This window comes from Choristoneura fumiferana, chromosome 20 (assembly GCF_025370935.1).
Source record: "Choristoneura fumiferana chromosome 20, NRCan_CFum_1, whole genome shotgun sequence".
NCBI lineage: Eukaryota > Metazoa > Arthropoda > Insecta > Lepidoptera > Tortricidae > Choristoneura > Choristoneura fumiferana.
The window spans coordinates 7275804-7294174 of NC_133491.1; the positions used below are offsets into that span (position 1 = coordinate 7275804).

Below are 18371 nucleotides of genomic sequence, written 5' to 3' on the forward strand. Positions count from 1 at the left end.
ATAAAAATACAAAAGAATCGATGTTCGTGTCGAACCGTCCCTTTCACTTGTGTAGTTCTGTATTAAATGACAATAAGCGTCAGTAGGGCTACTACGAAACTCGAAGTTCGTTTCGTGCGGTCCCTCTGACACTTACACTGTTTAATACGAGAGCGAGAGAGACGGTACGATACGAACTTCGAGTTTCATCTTTCATAGTAGCCCTGCAGCCAGCGGGATGGCAACAAACGAAGTTCGAGTTTTGCACTTCATCTTCATAGTATAGGACCAGAATACCTACGTACTTCATTGTATTTTTACTGTATAAAAGATGAATTATTCACCTTTCAAGCAGCGGTTTGGTCGCACCTTAAAACGTAATAGTCGTAGTCGGAGGGGAATTTAAAATATTTGATGCTACAAAAAGGAATAAATAAATAGTAATAGTAATTGTTACTAATAGTTACTTTACTACCTTACACTGTTTCCTTTAAGCCCGGTTCACATTTATCTGTCGATTGGTTTAATACATTTTATATGGTTGGGTGCGTTCACGTTCAAATTATAATATAATGCAGTGTGTGTGTTGTGACTGTTTGTGTTCACACTTAACACAAGCATAGACAGAAAGAGAGAGAGAGAGAGCATCACGACACGCAACACGACAGATAAATGTGAACCGGACCGAGTTTTACTCTTATTATTTTTTATACTGGCAATCCAGATTTCATTTGTCATTTTATTTTAGAAATTGTTCTTTCATGAGTCGAATAAGAATGTTTTCAATGCCATCAAAAGACACTAAATAATGGCATCGTCAGTTCAAAATAACAGGGCAGCACCTTCAAGCTATTGTAATTGTTGCAGAATATGTAATATGTGGTGTTGGCGAGCTTTTAAATGGCTCCCTGTGTTATTGATAGTGTCGATTATAACTTGGTCATATTATGCCTACGTTATTCAGTTGTGTATTTGTTAGTATTCTAATTAATAATTCATGATTCGTATAGTGCTAAAATTATGGATCTTTAAATGTGAACTTATACTGTTTCAGTTACAATTGAAAATACGGTCCAGCAAAGCCTTTATCTTATTTTTTACCATATACTGCTGTTCATGTTTGCATGGTCGTACTGGCGAACTATTTTTGCTGAGATTAAACCGATACCAGACAAGGTTAGTAATAGTATCGTTTACGCGGTTAATTGTAATACAGGTTACACCAATGACCCCATTTCAATGTTAAAGATAACTATTAAACAAAAATCCTATTAGTGCAGCTATGATCTAAATTATCTTGTTATTGTTGTTGCTAATTAATTAACTAAAGTGCATATATCCATTAATGAAGACATGAGCTATGTATTTATGGGTTGATTCATTCTGATTATAATATCCTTTGTTAAGTTTCCTCCTAGCAATTTTTATTAATATTTTTAAAATATTAGTATAGTATAGTATATGTAGACTTAGTAATTAATTAAATAATTGATTTCAATGAGTTGCCAGAATTTCCTGCAAATGTATGATTCACCTCAACATCATAGCCATACTAATCACCCAATTAACCTATTAAACTTTTCTGTCGCATTATTTTGAGCAGTGTCATACATTTGTTAACTGTACCACCCATTACAAAACTTTCACTGCCTAAAACCTGTTTGACATTTGCATACAAAACAATGATCATTGATATATCTTCTCTTTCGCGTTAAATTAAGCATTTTACTCTTAAATATTGGTTACCATTTCATTTAGAAAATTGGGATGAATGAAAAACATTGATGAGATGAAATTCAAATGGGAATTAATTTGGATTTATTCCTAATTTTAGTATGTGTATTATTTTTTTTAAATTAATTTCAGTATAAGCTACCTGAGGCAGAAATAGAGAATTTGCTGAGTGCGGAGACTGAAGATGCACAACGGCAGGTCCTTGAAAATTTTGCAAAGGATCTCCCAGTAGTTACAAGGTAAAAAATTCGATGGTTGAAGGGAGGAATTGATTAATCAACACTTTTTAAGATAGTGAGTAACCAGTAATTTCTCTCTGCCTTTTGAGCTGTCTCAAAATTTTCACGAAAATGTTGCTTAGCCAATTCCTCCTTTCAACTGTAAATATATATATTACCTTCATCCTCATGTTGTAACCCTTCTTATAAAATTCAGCAAATTGTGTTCTTAATTCTAGACTCATACTAACTGTAAGAAAATACTGCAGATTTTTTAGAGTTAAAAGTAAAAAAGAAGTTTTGGAACAAATTGCTAAAAATATTCCTGTTGTTACCAGGTTCGTAAATGTTCATCTAAACTTTTAGATAGAATTGAGGAAATTACTGTGTTATGTATATTTACTCAATTTTATTATGGTTATTGGCCTCTTGTTCTTTAAATGAAATCCGTGTTACCAAGATAACCTTTCCCTAAGTCAAACATTGACATGGTATTGTTCATAATAATTTAAATATTCATAGATAAGCCTTCTGGTCAGCTGATATTAGATATATCTGTAAGACTTGAGCATGTTTGCATTTAAAATTGTTACTTTACTTAATTTCCAATTTTAGATCTGAGCTTACCTTCTGCAGTGATTTATACAACCCACCATATCTCAATACATAAAAGATATTCTTTTCTGTTTCGATAATGCAAACTTTCAATGGTTTAGGTTTAGTATCAAGCATCTGCCAAGTTGCACTTACATATGTTATCAATGGAGGAGCTCTATGTCTAACAGAGGATATCTGATGATGATGATAATTTTATAAAAACTTCTTTCAGAACAATGTCAGGTTCAGTACGTTACTGCAACCGTTGTGTTCTCGTCAAGCCGGACCGGGCTCACCACTGTAGCATATGTGGCCGTTGTGTACTCAAAATGGACCACCACTGCCCGTGGGTCAACAACTGCGTCTGTTTCCACAACTACAAGTTTTTCATGCTCTTCCTTGGCTACGCACTGCTGTACTGCGCGTTTGTCATGTCCACATGCCTGCCTTATTTTATTAAGTTTTGGAAGGTGAGTGAACTTTTCCTTATCTTAATGGTTTGTAGTTGTTGATTTGTTAACTACAATGTGCAAGGTTGTGTGTCGAAAGAGTTGTTTTTGTTCTGTCAAGAGTTTTTGTTATCACAATGAACTTCGGAAGTGAACTTTAACTTGAGTTCATGATACCGGAATAAGAATCGGGAATTTATTTTAACAGCTATTTGGTATGTAATGTATGTGTATTAGTGATGTAACGAATTTTCGCATTCGCATTCGCGAATATTCGCATATTTTTGCATAGTCGCATTCGCAAAATTTCTACTTTGCGATGAATTCGTATAAACTATGTATTTCTCGGAACAAAAATATACAAACGAAATATTCGCATGTTCAAAAAATTAAATTTGTTACATCACTAATGTGTATATGGTCGATTTTTGGATGTTGTGTGCAATGGCGTAACTATACCATGTGACCCTTTGGCAAAATTACCGGATTCATTATGATAAAAATGTAGCTTAGGTACTTCTGAGTTCGCGGCCTTTCGGTCCGTGACATTCTGCCACCCTATAGTTACGCCACTAGTTGTGTTTCGCTTAATATTAGCTCTTTCATGGGCTGCTGCTGCATAGGTTGAGCTGGACTTATTTGCAGATGCAAACAGTCAGAATCTCATATTAATGATTTGTACAAATTATAACGTTCTGAAACGTATTTTGGCCTACCTATGTTACATAAAACTCTTGCTATGGCTTGCTATGGTGTATTTTTTGGTGACATGGATGGTGACAGAATCAGATTCAGTAACTTTAAGTACTAGTTTTTTAGGAGGCCATGACGTCATAAACGCCCGTCATCTACATGAAAAACTAAAAAATACCGTGCGTGCGTAGGCGCTTTTGACGTACTTAATATTAATTAATACTGTGTGGAATGGGTGTTAATAAAATAATATAGGTACTCATAATTAACCTTGATTATGATCATAATTTAAAGTGTATATTATAGATGCTTGGTGTTATATTTTCGAATAAGTTGTTTGCTTGTTTGATGTGTGTAATTTAATACATTAACTTATATCTATTAATAGTTTGAAAGTACCTCTAACAAAACTATTTTTTTTTTTGCATTGCCTGGAATATTAATTTTAACGACCTGTATTCTTGTCCACATAGAAGAAATAAATCCTTGTTATTATTTAAAATTTATAATGGTTAGAAATATTTAAATAGGCTAGATTCCTAGAAATATATAGCCGCTTTTTTTTTCTTGTCAATTTAAAAAAATATGGACATAATAGCCGGTCAAAGTACCGTGTGACGTCACACCTACGCACACTTACCTACTACGGGTTGACGTCACGAGCCCCCACTCCCGAACTTTGACGGGCTTCATCTTTGCCATTTTTTCGTTTGATTGACAAAAGAAAAAAAATACGTGTCCATTATTTTGTTATAATCTACCTGACAAACTAAATAGTTTTTTTTTGTGTGCTTCCATGTTTAACAGATTAACCCCCTGTTTCACCATCTATTTATTAAATTTATCTAGCGGATAAATGTGATGCCGTTTCTGTTTGTTTTTTTTAATCGAATATATGGAGACGGCATCACATTTATCCGTCAAATAAAATTAATCAATGGGTGGTGAAACAGCCTCTTAATTAAGTATAGATTTTTGTTGTGCTTTCATCTTACTTTGTTTCCAGTTGTGACTAAATCTTCAAGAAGTAGGTGACCTTGTGTGTAAATTTACAGATGTATCAGGAATACAAGCATGCCCACTGCGACCGATCGATTGACACAGTCACAATATCTAAAATATGCACGGAAATGCTCGTAAAAATAACTTGATTAACCTTATTAAGCTTCTACGTAGGACATTAAGCTTGTAATTTAAGATAATTGGCTAGCTATCGCACGATATCAAAGTACACAGTGATATTGATATGTTACTCACAATTCATACTGTAGCTTAACCACAGTAACAACAGCCCACAGAGACAAAGGTTTGATAAACCGCACTACTATAGGTCGTACCATTTAAAAACTATAAATCGATAATTGTTTATTTTCAGGAGTTCTCCCAAGAAAAGCAAAAAATCTACGTTCGTATAATATTTATTATTCTGGTATAATTCTCATTATTACTATCATACATTTCATTCATTTTACCGATGAGCCATAATGTAGCGCGGTCGTTTAAATCTTTGCCTCTGTAGGGAATTTGACAGAGAATGTAATTTGGTAGGTACCTATTTTTTTAATAATAATAATAATAATAATCATCAGGTATAGGTAAAAAACTTAAGAAGATGATGTTGTATGTAGTAGTAACGTGTCCGTATAGATAAGTCGATGTTCCATATTAGAAAAATGACTTCAAGTCCCATATCAATACTGTGGACTACTGCATAAAACAGGTCATCTTAATTACCTATAACTGGTTGGTTAATAACCGATTTTCACACTGATTTGATGTAATTGCATTCCCTAGTATTTTACTTACTCGGTGGTATGACTTTAGTGGCACAGTTGTTTGCTTGGACGCCTTGTAGTTATCAGATACTGTCTGATATCATTATGTACGTAGTGACACAGGACTGGCACGCACTGAGCATATTTGAACTTTCGTCCTCATAAATCATTATGGTAGTTTAGTTTGTTATTATGTTTTGGATGCTTTGAGTTCCATACTGTTTGAATTGGTTTTTAGTGGGAATATCGTACAGTGTCGGCTTGATAAGTGTATCTTATCAGCTGCTGCCAAATAATTATGCTTAAAAGCATTGTTATTGGTTGGTATTCAAACAACGTGGGAAAGGATAGATACCTTTATTTGATAGTCTTAGACATTTAGAACTAGTAATTAGTCCATACTTACCACATTTTATTTTATACTTTTTTTTAATAAATCAGTCTGCTTGAGCCAAGGGCAAGTACCTACCACCGCCAATACGCTTAACTGATCATTCATGCAACTTATAACGTTGTAATGAGGTTCACAAGTGGTCAGTTAAAATAAGCGACTGTAGGTAAGCCAAACACCAGTGAATATTAAGCAGTGTCGCACTTTTTCAAAACGTAGGTAAGGTATAAGAAGTGTAAGCAGAAAACATCAACCTATGATCTTCTACTTAAAAGACTGTAAATTTTCATGATATGATAATGCAGAATCAATAATTAATTGCACACCCACAAACATACCTAAACTCAGTCTTATCTACGTTTATCAATCTTCTAGCTATTCGGCCTTAAAACAATGCCTTTTATGCACTATTAAATATTTATACTGTTATGTTATGACACATTCTTTTAAGATAAAAGTACATCGGACGTATCTCACAAAGAAGTTTGACGGCTCAACGGCAGAATTAAAACCTGTCTAGATTCTACTTGTATTTTTTTTAATGGATGCCGTTAGAATAAGAAAAGTTCTTTCTCATCTTTTTATAAAAAAACTGGTCGCACTTGTAAGAAAACTTCTACTGTTAGTGCATTTCACCAAATCAATTAAAATTAAGCTATTAATTTGTGTTCGAAAAAAAAATCTAGCCAGCAGTGAGTAACTTCTTGATAGTCAGAGCCGTATTACAGCAAGGCCCATGGGCAACAAAGAATATGGGGCCTCATTGGAAAGTATTAATGTATGTTGAGGGTCCGGCACTGTCCGGGCCCTTCCTTCCTAGTCGTCCATAATGGATTTTCACAACTGCACGCTCCCATCTCCTATAAAGCACCTCTTATAAAATTCAATACTAAAAACACGTAAACAAATGCAAGGACCTACTACTGTCTTTGGCCCTTAAGGCGACTCAATCCACAAAAAAAAAAAAACAATGTCTATAAAATGATAGGACTAACTTTCGGGACCCTCGTGAGGTCGGCGGGGCCCTGGGCACGGACCCCGTGTGTCCTTATGGGAAAGACGGTACTTTTGATAGTTCTTCTTTGATAGCACGGTTATGAATGAACTTAAGCGGTTGCCACGCGAGGCGGCTCGCTTGATCCGTATTTACTCCGCTGATAGAAGCAGTTTTGATAGAGTCCCGAATTCGATAGTAGGTATTTGGCCTTGCCTCACCTCACGAATCTGCTCAGGATAGCCAAAAATGTAAAAAAATAAAAACTGAATATTAAGGCATCGCGTAAACCGTTCTAATGGTTGATAGTATTATTATTTCACAAGTTTCTAAAATTCGTTATTAGATAGCTGCACGCAGAAAAAATAAAAAAAAACTTGCTTTTACTATCTGCAAAATAAAATCGTGAGCAACATAAGGCGTAATTATTTAACGTGACCATTGCGTCGTTGACCCATTGACAGTAGAAATTTTCTTTTTATATTTCCTTAATAGATACTTCAAGTTACATTATTTATGTCCGTAGAACGGAGACTTCGGCGCGGCGGCGAGTGCGGGCCGATACCACATTGTTTTCGCGTTTTTCGTGGCGCTAATGTTTGGAATATCGCTCGGTTCGCTCTTCGGGTACCACTGCTACCTCGTCGCCACTAACCGGACCACTTTAGGTGCGTATTGCTGACACTATTGCATTAAAATAGCATTGTCATAATCCAATATTTGGGGATGAGCACGTGCGCGCACTTACAGTCGCGACTATACTCTCTATTCAATGCGGGTATTAATCACATAATCGACACAATCTCGACCGCAGACGGCTAACTCGAGACAGAAAACGCTCTCGCCATTGGTCTCACCTAGTCTTCTCCGGATCGTAGGTTCTCCAGATTGTAGGTAGCTTTTATGCGATAATAATGCTTGTTCTTCTGTTGCTTCGTGAGCAGCGAGACTATAAACACTTAGAGTAGATATTTATTGAAACAAATACCTACGCACTTGCAAGAAGGCATACAACATATACAGCAGGTGTACCGTAAGTTGCACGACAAAGTTAAGAGGGAAATAAGAGGGCAGGTCACCTATAAAACACACAGACAAGAAAGAGGACATAGTGAAATCGGTTGTTTACCTAATGCTGGTCATTGCCAACGGTTTTGGTGCATTCAAATTATAGAGGACTTATGATATGTGTGTAGATAAAAGTGGTAACACTTTTAGTAAGTTTCTTTTATATTTGGTCAGTGACTACATCTACCTTCCCCTTACGTTTGTCGAGTATCTTACTGGACACTATGTAAACTTTAATGATTTATTTTCGTCATCCGACAAAAGATTTGTTAACTGAGTAGGTATGCATTTATGGTAAAATACGAGGTAAAATGAATGTCGCTGCGGAAAGGGAAATCACAATTGTTTACTTCCGTGTAATAACAAAACTGATAATAGTATTTATTTTTTATTTAACTGTTCATTTATTTAGACGTATGTATACGATTGACGCAAAACAATGAGACAATTCACAATTCCTGTATTTAAAAAGTTCCATTCAAGTTTCTTAAAGGAAGTCTGCTATCTATTAAGAATGAAGACATAGAGAGTTCATATAGGTCTGTTCTGTCCCTTTTGTCCCTTTCTCCGTCCAGTTCTCATGTTATTGTATATGACAACAGAAGTGGCTGCAAACATTATTGACTGTATCCAAATACTAAATTCCCGTGTTGTTTTCAGATGTTCTCATTAAGTTCCACGAATTCCAAAGTCCGACTAGACAGCTTATTGGCAGTTTATTTACGGCATTGGTCAATGGTAAATGCAGGCACTTCTTTAAACAATGTAAATTAGTTTCATGTAAAATTGCATGTAGGTACCCCACCTACCTATGTTATTATAAAATAAGCTAATATACGATCGAAGAAACTGAATCGCGTAACATGGAGGAACCTTTGGTGTACCTAATTGTCATGTTTGATATTCTATAGGTACCTACATCTGCCAAAGAAGACATGTGTTTGTGAAAAAGATCTTCCCGGTACACGATTCAGTTTCTTGGACCGTATATTATTTAAATGGGGTGAGGGCTTGCGTATCCCGTTTTTAGATGTAGTTTTATGGAATAATCTTATACGAGTAGAATCCTGATAGTTAAGAAAATATAATATCGGCGCGCTTATATAATTGAGTGCCAAGCCACTCTAGTATTATTCGGGTATTTTTTTTTTGGCAGATTTGTTGTAATTTTGAACATTATTTCTTTTTTTAAATACATCGTTTATGTTACCCAGATATTATATTTTAGTTGGTACTTGAAGTTACTGCGCGTAGTTGACCATTTATTTCAGATAAATTATATCATATTAATAGCACTAGTAGCATACAGTTATCTATTTATTTTATTTATAGTTATGATGATTTAACATAATGCGCCTCTTTGCCAACAGTGCATTTTTGTAGCTGCGATAGAATCGTGACCCTCTCTCGAACCTTTTCACCAAAATCATGGTGGTCGTATTGCTTGACAAGGGCATTTATTATCACTGGTTGTGGCAACGTTCTACGAGAGATCAGAAGCCTTATTATCTAACGTACCCGGAATCACAAACGTTTTTGCCATTTCTTTCTATCACGCGGCTTAGGATAAAGTTAGAAAGAGATGGCGAATGGGATCGTGAGCGCCCGCGTTGTAGACTATACGGCCTCAAATCAAATGATTAGCGTTTAGAATAAAAAATATTTCACGTATAGGATTTTGTGTGTGTTTCGTCGAGTCATCTGTAAACGTCACGAATGAGTCAGTGATAGATAACGATAAGATAATTTAGTTGAATTCTGTAGTAATGTCCAAACGGATTTATCACAAGACTTCAGAAGGGCAGGGAAGGGGTCTATGGGCGGTGGTGATCTCTTACCATCCGGAGACGCAAGTGGGTCTCCGGATGGTAAGAGATCACCACCGCCCATAGACACACCTTCCCTGCCCTTCTGAAGTCTTGTGATAAATCCGTTTGGACTACAGAATTCAACTAAATTATCTTATCGTTATCTATCATATCCGCAAATATTACATGTGTTTTCTTTAAATCAAACGATAAGCTTCAAACGCGTGCTTACAAAGCATGATAAACAATTGCTCGAACGTGTTCATCGAAATACTGTTCTAAGAGTTAAAGTTAAGTATAAAAGTTAGTTAGTTCTAAAAGTTAAGTTATAAGTGTAAATATTTGTTTTGCCAACCTGTTACTCTTTAGGACTAAGACCTGTAATGTAACTTGTTGTATTTTGATCTTTAATAATAATAAATAAATAGGAAGAAACCTGCACAGTACAGGCTGTACTAAGAATGATTATACTCGTACAATAGCTATTGAATAGCCTTTACGAAAATGTATTGTAACGTTGGTACTAGTTTTTCGAAATAAAAAAATGCCTACTGCTACATGTAGCAGTAGGCATTTTTTTTTCAGCCTGTACTGTGCAGGTTTCTTCCTATTTATTTATTATTATTAAAGATCAAAATACAACAAGTTACATTACAGGTCTTAGTCCTAAAGAGTAACAGGTTGGCAAAACAAATATTTACACTTATAACTTAACTTTTAGAACTAACTAACTTTTATACTTAACTTTAACTCTTAGAACAGTATTTCGATGAACACGTTCGAGCAATTGTTTATCATGCTTTGTAAGCACGCGTTTGAAGCTTATCGTTTGATTTAAAGAAAACACATGTAATATTTGCGGATATGATAGATAACGATAAGATAATTTAGTTGAATTCTGTAGTCCAAACGGATTTATCACAAGACTTCAGAAGGGCAGGGAAGGGGTGTCTATGGGCGGTGGTGATCTCTTACCATCAGGAGACCCACTTGCTCGTTTCCCATTCAGTCAAATAAAAAAAAATGCGTTTACAGAAGCGTTCCGGGCGCCGATGTTCCGCGGCGGAGTGGACCGGCGAGGGTTCTCTATCGGCTGCTTCAGCAACTTCAAGGAGGTGTTTGGAAACACCCCTCAGCTATGGCTGATACCTGTCTTCACAAGGTAAATACTTGTTTATTATAATTACCGATCTCGGTGCAATATGAGGTGTTAGTAGTAGGGAGGCCTATGTCCAACAGTGGACGTCTTACGGCTGACATGACGATGATGATGATGAGTAAGTGGTGAAATAGAGTTCGCCGTTTAAGCGCCTCATTGTTTCTTGCCTTGTGGTAAATTCAATAGAATTGTCTAAGAAATTAAAATGTACAGAGTTATTTATGTTTCCTAAATTATTGAAACAAATAGTTATTATTTAATTATCTACAACAATACATGAGATCTGTAGTCTAAATTCACTCAAAATCTGCACAAGGAGTAGAAATATAAAATAGTAAAACTAAATTAAAATACTCCGGAAGTTTGCCGTTTTGTAGCTTACTTATATTTTAATTCGAATTTTATTATTTCATATTTAAATCACTAAATAATTTACCACAACTTAGGCAGATGCTAGTAATTTTAAAATAAAATTGTGCACATAAAAAGTGTTTAGAGATCAATCACGTCGAATTCCTATGCGCGGTTGATTACTAGACATTATTTGCATATAGAAGTGGTTTGTGTAAAGTGTGGTCTAGATGTGTGTGCATGTCTATTAATGTGTGCAAAAAGAAGTGAATGACATTTCTAACAATTGACTGAGGGTTACTATAGATAGCTAGCATTATGAAATAACGGTGTGTCTGTGTATATTATAAAATAAAAATAAACTCATAAAAATCACTATTACTAACTCATCTTCACTGTAAATATCATTCATTAACTTCATTATTCATTATATAAAGTACAAAATAAAAACAGTGGGATTTAAGCCCGTTTTAAAGCAATTAATGAATAAAAAATATGTCTATAATATTAGGATGAGAAAGAAAGTTTAATAAAGATCGATCGTGTGGCTATTTAAAAAATAAAATGAGTCATATCATGTTACTTGAAATAAAGAAAGATTATTATTGAATATGAAACTACCGTGAGACTCACTCATATTAAATGATATTGTAACGGATAACTCACGTCTTAAACCGAGTTTAGCTCGACATCTTTTGGGCTAGCAACGCGACTCGGTGACTCGATTCGCGGATCGAACTCGATTTAAGACGTGAGTTATCCGTTACAATATCATTTAATATAACATTATTATTATTTTATATTTCACTGTCATTTCAGAGGCCTTATATTATTATAAAAGATTCAAGTAGTGGCACATTTAGGTACTAAATATTAACTAAAATAATATAACAGTGCTAATTTTCACTGCTCAAGCTTGCTTATATGTTTTATTTGTAAGAACAGGCAGCCATACCATAAGAAATAAAATAGTTTTTTACCTATACCCATTTCCTAATGTGCTAATGAAAAATTTTCACCAAAGTAAAGTTAGGGATGCTCACGCTAATTGAAATTGGAATGAAATTGTCCGGACGTAAAGTAATAGTTGTTATCAACTTATCACAACCACTTCGGATTTTGGGTCAAAACTTATTTTTGACGTGTCTTAATACGTATGTAGTTTTGGGAAGGTTTCTTCTGTCTTTTTCACTTTTGGCTGCACGAATTACTAATATTTCTACTTTCAGTATTAATGTAATTAACTGTTGTTATCTTTACGAAAAGAAATAATGTAATAAAATCTCCCGCAGAACGAGTTTTCGATTTAAGAGCGTTTATACCTGCTGAGCTGGCAACGTTGCATTTTTGTTAGTTTTTCTCGATTATTCCATAAAAATTGAATGAAAGTTAATAATGTTGTCTGATAGAACCCTTCTTAATATATAAGTTAATGTGTCTACTCCAATAATTATTCGTGTTAGACTTTTATATTCCTTAAAAACGAATTTATGTTTATGACCGGTTTTTAAAGAAAGTGAAAGTCTATAACGAATAATTATTGGAGTAGACACATTAACTTATATATTAAGAAGGGTTCTATCAGACAACATTATTAATTTTCATTCTATTTTTATGGAATAATCGAGAAAAACTAACAAAAATGCAACGTTGCCAGCTCAGCAGGTATAAACCCTCTTAATACATCCTAATTCTATGAGATTTTGGTCTAATGCTTGATGCATGAATTCTATCGATTGGATGCAACAGGTAAAGTAAAATAATTTTCTTTTTTTAAATAACATTATACCCGATTTAAAAGGGTAGCATAGCACGACCTTTAAAACGCTCTCTTGCACGCCTAACATTTTAAACTGAAAGGTTACGTCCTTTAATGCCCTGACCCGACTGCTTTATACAGTCGATAGCCTTCCAATGTAACGTTCGCGTCAATTTTGCCAGTTTGGGCGACGGTTGCGAATTCCCAGTCCGCCGGGAACATCAGCTGCAGACGTTCACAGCGCCCCAGGAGCATAACTACGACTCTATGGGCACCACCCGTTCGAGGTTAGAGAAAAATAAAAGTCAACCCTCAGACCGAGACGTCGCCCACATACCTTGAGAACGACTTAAAACGCCATAGCGTACCGACGGTGCCCCCTAACGCTTGTGCTGGCATGAACTTAAATAGGTTTATAACGGACCAAGTCAACTGTAATGTGTTAGATGGAACGGTTTCTGGCTTTAGCTTGGGATGCTGAAATAGTATACAGGACTTTATTGTTGGTGAAAATATGTAATGTACCGTTTGTGATGTGGAAACATTTTTTGAAGCCGTTTTATTTAACAAACAATTGATGATGTAGTTAGTTGATCGTACTATCAAAGTTTATTTTTATATTATTGTTCTAAGTCTCGAGGAATTTGTGCTGCCGACTGAAGTCTGTGCTTTGTTATAGATTTATAGCCTTTATTGCTACAGATGTAGTTTTTGTTAGGTACTTACTCAATTTCGGCTTCTATTTTGATACTTGTAGGACTGTCATGAATGAATGTAGGCATGTCTCGTTACATTAGAGGATTTTTTTATCGTATTTTATATGCGATTAAATAAACTCTGACGCTCAAACCAGTTGATTATATAAAATGAGTCATTTATTAATTAATATTAAGCCTTTGACTATAAAGGCCAGTGAAGTTTTTAATAAAATGAAATTTTTGTGATAACAATTTTTTTGTAATCTGGTTCTTTGTATTTTTTTCTGTGCATTGTAATATATGCACGTTTAATAATTCTTTATTTAGTACCATTCCGGATACTTTGTATTTCCTGATTATGATGATACGTAATTTCTACTACTAGTTCTTTGATTTATTACAATTATATTTATTCCTGGCTCTTGTCAACACTTGTTGCATTTGCGATTTGCTCTTTTTAACGATCGCTCATGTAAAGTATGGATTTAGGAACTTTTTTATTATGTACCTGATTTAATAACCTATTTATTATCCGAAAAAATCGTTCTCAAGTTACGTGGGGTTCGCTCTGAAACGTGCCTTAAAATATTACAATGTCCAAGTAATAAAAAAATCCAATAATATTATTGTCAATGTATGCAATTGCTTATTAATGCATTTATTATTTTTGAGCTATATACAACACACAAGACTGATAAAGTTAGATTGAAATCCTTTCATATATTTGTAAGTATGATTTGTGCACAATAAACTAATTTGTTCTTTGTTTTGTTTTTTATTTTAAGTTTTTTTTCACTGACGCTGTGAAACGCTTGTGTTTGACAAAGACATTGGTCGCCTCTATCGAGAAAAACAGCTTAGCGTAGATTGAAGCTTGATTACAATCAATTTAGAAACTTATTAGCAAGCAAATGGATACTCGTACACATTCTACTTAACAATTCTTCGTGAACTGCGAATACTGTCTGTGTGATGTATATCAAAAACAAAACTCCCTCTTTAAAAAAATCTTCGTTCGTTTTCTCTTCCTCTCAGTCTATATGATCTATTCGAAGATCTTTGGGTGCTTCAGAATTTTGTTAAATCATTTGGTACCATTTAATTAACATTATTTACATATTAAACTTTGAATATCGTTCTTGTCGTTAGGCAAGCACATTGTTCAAAGTTAAAAGACAGGTACAGATAGTGATCTGTGGCATCCATAGACCCTGACTTCCGCTTGCTTTCTGTTTCGATTCATAAATGTGACGCTACCATACAGTATCGGGGGCTGAGACACAGTTTTGTTGGTATTTTAGCGCGGCGAACGGGCACGAGACTGAGAGATGGAGACTTTGCCCGCGCAAGAGCCCCACCGTCCCGGAGATAGTATAAGGATAACACAATTTACTATTTAAACTTCACACTTCCATTTGCGCAATATTTTTACTACTTATATTATAAAATAAATCAATTTTAAATTTATTACAGGCTTTTCATTCATTGGCGATTATTTACCCTATAAAGTTGGTCGAAATTTAAGTCATTCACTTCTTTTTGTTGTATTTTCGAACAGATTCTGTAATCGTGTTTAATAAAGTGTCCTTTTGCATGCTAATTTAATTATGTTAGCACTTGGTAGATGTATCAGTTATGCTTACTTAGACGATGAGCTTATCTACCGCCGACACAACACAATGGATTTGTAGCACTACTCTTTGATAGCTATTAATTTTACCTGTCCTGCGTATTACTAATAAAAAGTGGCCACCCAAAGAGTAGTGTTAAAAATCAAAATGTAGAGTGCTGCATTAAAATAGTATCTTTATATTTTCATGTAGATTTGCACATTTAGATAGTTGTTTTCACATTTGTTATAGTATAGCCTAAACAAGTAGATATCTTACATCCTTAGACTGAACTCATTTTCATTCACAAGCTGTCTCCTATTCTTAATAGATCAACATTATTATTAAATGTTTTCAACAAATTTAATACTACACTTAAAAAAATCAAATGATTTCTTTTTAATTTGGTTCCTACGCGTGTCACTTGGCTATACGAGTAGAAAAGAGTTCTTGGATGAAAAAGATACACAGAGCGAATGACTAGATAATGTCGAATGCCAACAGTCGAACACTTTCTTTATAAGGCCAAATATGCTAGGTATTACCCTACCCATCCTGACGCCGTATTGTCTAACGCGCTGACGTTCGCTATCGTATTCACCATCTCTTCCTACCCTCGTGTTTATACCCTGTGACAGAAAGAAGTGGTGAAAACGATTGTTATTCCAAGTGTGTTAGACAAGACCTCCGATCTAACACAACGGATCACACATAGCTATGGCGACGGCATCGTCTACCCACTTCCGATTCCCGAGGAAGATACGGAGTCCCTGCTGAGTTCGGAGCGCTGGGACCGCTGGGGCGAGCGGGCAAGGCCTTTCGACGACCGGGAGAGCTCCTCCTTCGACGAGCTATGAGTGTAAGCTGGCGCCTTATGGTGCCTTTGGCTTGCTAAGCACTAGACTAGTATCTGGTATCTTGTGAAGCGGGACTTAGCTATAACTCGTGTTAATCAGCACAGATTGTCCACTCCAATAGTTTGCATGATTAGGCTGCCACAATACAATCTTATATTTTTCTATGTTGTCGTAGAAATGAGACACTAGGTGGTTTGTGACACAGGAACAGAATAATTGCAATTTACAATAGCAATTCGTGTGACAGGGGAGGGGCGGGGCGGGGGTGTGAGCGAGGACGTGCATTGCGTTCTATAAGGTTGCTATGTAGATGATTTAATTGAAATAAAATAACATTATAATATGAAACTCAAACGTCCCATAACAGGGCACACGCCACCTCGATGAAATGGAAAGAAAGTTAAAATAAAAAAAGTTTGTAAGATGCTGTAGAAAATTAGATTAAGGGGCTTTTTCACCACCCATTGATTAGTGTTAATTGACGGTTAAATGTGATGCCGTCTCCGTCTATTCGAACAAAATAAATAGAGACTGCATCACATTTAACCGTCAGTTAACACTAATCAAAGGGTGGTGAAACAGCCCCTAAATCATGTACAGATTTTTATTAAACGAAGAAAAATTTGGGATCGCCGTACGGGATCCGAACCCGCACGTCCCGAGGATTTATGCGCTAGAGGTGTCGTACCAACTAGACTAGACTACCGGGGATCCACTCAGCTGTCATATCCTCATCGTAATCATAATAATAATATTCTTTACACCCTTCAAACTGATCGATTTGGAACGTGTAGGAGTCGTAACTTCTGAAAGTTGCGATAGATGGCGCCACGTATGTAAGCAATTACAATTTTCGGCTGGTTGGACGGATCCCCGGTAATCTAGTTGGTATGACACCTCTGGCGCGGACAGCCATAGGAGGTTCAAGTTCTAATCCCGCTAAGCGATCGAAAAATCAATTCGTTTAAAACAATCTAGGGCCAGGGATTCCATTCCAACTGCAACCTGTAACCGCAACTTCCAACTGCTCATACATTTTTGTCGCAGTCAGCGTGCAGTTGTGCCGACTGCAATGTAACCGCAATGACAAATGTATGGAACAGTCGGCAGTTGGCAGTTACGTTACAGTTGAAATGCGTCCGTCTGTACTAGCCCTTAGTATTTGTTAATAATATTAAATTATGTACATTTTTGTTAAATCAACTTCATATTTTACCTTGATTAAAATGCATTTCATATAAATTAGGTACTTAATTTTGAATCTTAGGCGAGTCGACATTACATTTATTGTACTGATCTTCACCACTTTTAGGAAGACTGAGTATCGCAGTCCTTTTCTCACAATATTAATTTATTAAATGCGAGAAAGGGACTGCGTATCTAGAACTCGTGGCTTAATTGTCTATGATTTACTTGCTATGAATTGTGCACTTTTTTTTTCAATTGTCATGTATAGAAAATGTTTTCCTATCTTTAGCAATGCTATTGTGTCAATGTATGATATAATAAGTACAAGTAATTTTCAGCAAGCGCTGAATCATTACAATTCGATATAGTCAAGATTTTGTACAAATGGTGCTGATAAGAAAGACAAAAAGATTTATCATGCTTTACCTGTGGTTATTTAACAATTTATTAGAAGTTAGGGCATTTTAAAAACGGTGTTTAAATAGCTCCACCAGAGTTGAGGCCACGCACACAAGAACATGTCGTGTATCGTGTAATGAAAATGACAGCAGGATTTTGACATTTACTCATTCACTTAATTCATTCTCCTTTTATGCAATCAGTTCTTTTTGTAGCTGTGTGTGTAATCATTCACTTCAACTCTGGTGGAACTACCTATACCTAGCTAATTAGAAGTCACGTGAATTTTGGATATAATATATTCCCAAAGTTTGTTTGTATAGCTGCAGTCAGAGCCGTTTATAGCGACACAAGTCGTTACGACATATCAGATGTAACGAACAAGAAAAAGTCCCAACACGATCTTATGTAACTAAAAAAAAAAAATTATAACAAAAAATTGAACCGACTACAAAAACCATGAAAATAATTTTCTACAGTCAAGGGCAAAGATATCGACACGGCCAAAGTTGCAAAAATATGTATACACGGCCTTAATGTTAAGTGCATAAAGACACATATTTTGGGCCGTTCGATATCTTTGCCCTTGACTGTACCAGTCTGAAGTCGGTCGGTGCCTCAGCACGAGCCAGCAGGAGTGGACC

The 18371-nt window shown here is 35.5% G+C and overlaps 1 protein-coding gene across 4 annotated transcripts; it reads left to right on the forward strand.

Annotated features, from left to right (window-relative positions):
* The first annotated feature begins 682 nt into the window (after positions 1-682).
* On the forward strand, positions 683-16390 carry LOC141439168 (palmitoyltransferase ZDHHC15B-like). 4 transcript variants are annotated; one of them, XM_074103335.1, is made up of 9 exons: positions 688-953; positions 1034-1155; positions 1846-1952; positions 2761-2998; positions 4726-4806; positions 7357-7498; positions 10742-10868; positions 13158-13262; positions 14975-15140. In XM_074103335.1, exons 1-9 carry the CDS (start codon positions 788-790, stop codon positions 15048-15050), a joined length of 1164 nt encoding a protein of 387 aa, XP_073959436.1. In that variant the 5' UTR covers positions 688-787; the 3' UTR covers positions 15051-15140. The 4 variants fall into 4 exon arrangements, with proteins under 4 accessions (XP_073959437.1, XP_073959436.1, XP_073959439.1 ...); XM_074103336.1 differs by lacking the exons at positions 13158-13262; positions 14975-15140 and adding an exon at positions 15999-16390 and having other exon boundaries at positions 683-953; XM_074103337.1 differs by lacking the exon at positions 4726-4806 and having other exon boundaries at positions 690-953.
* Positions 16391-18371: the final 1981 nt, after the last annotated feature.

Coding starts and splice junctions, on each gene's coding strand:
- LOC141439168 (XM_074103335.1), top strand. CDS start 788: ATGGCATCGTCAGTTCAAAATAACAGGGCAGCACCTTCAAGCTATTGT. Junction 954..1,033: donor CGTTATTCAGTTGTGTATTT/GTTAGTATTCTA, acceptor ATACTGTTTCAG/TTACAATTGAAAATACGGTC. Junction 1,156..1,845: donor TTAAACCGATACCAGACAAG/GTTAGTAATAGT, acceptor AATTAATTTCAG/TATAAGCTACCTGAGGCAGA.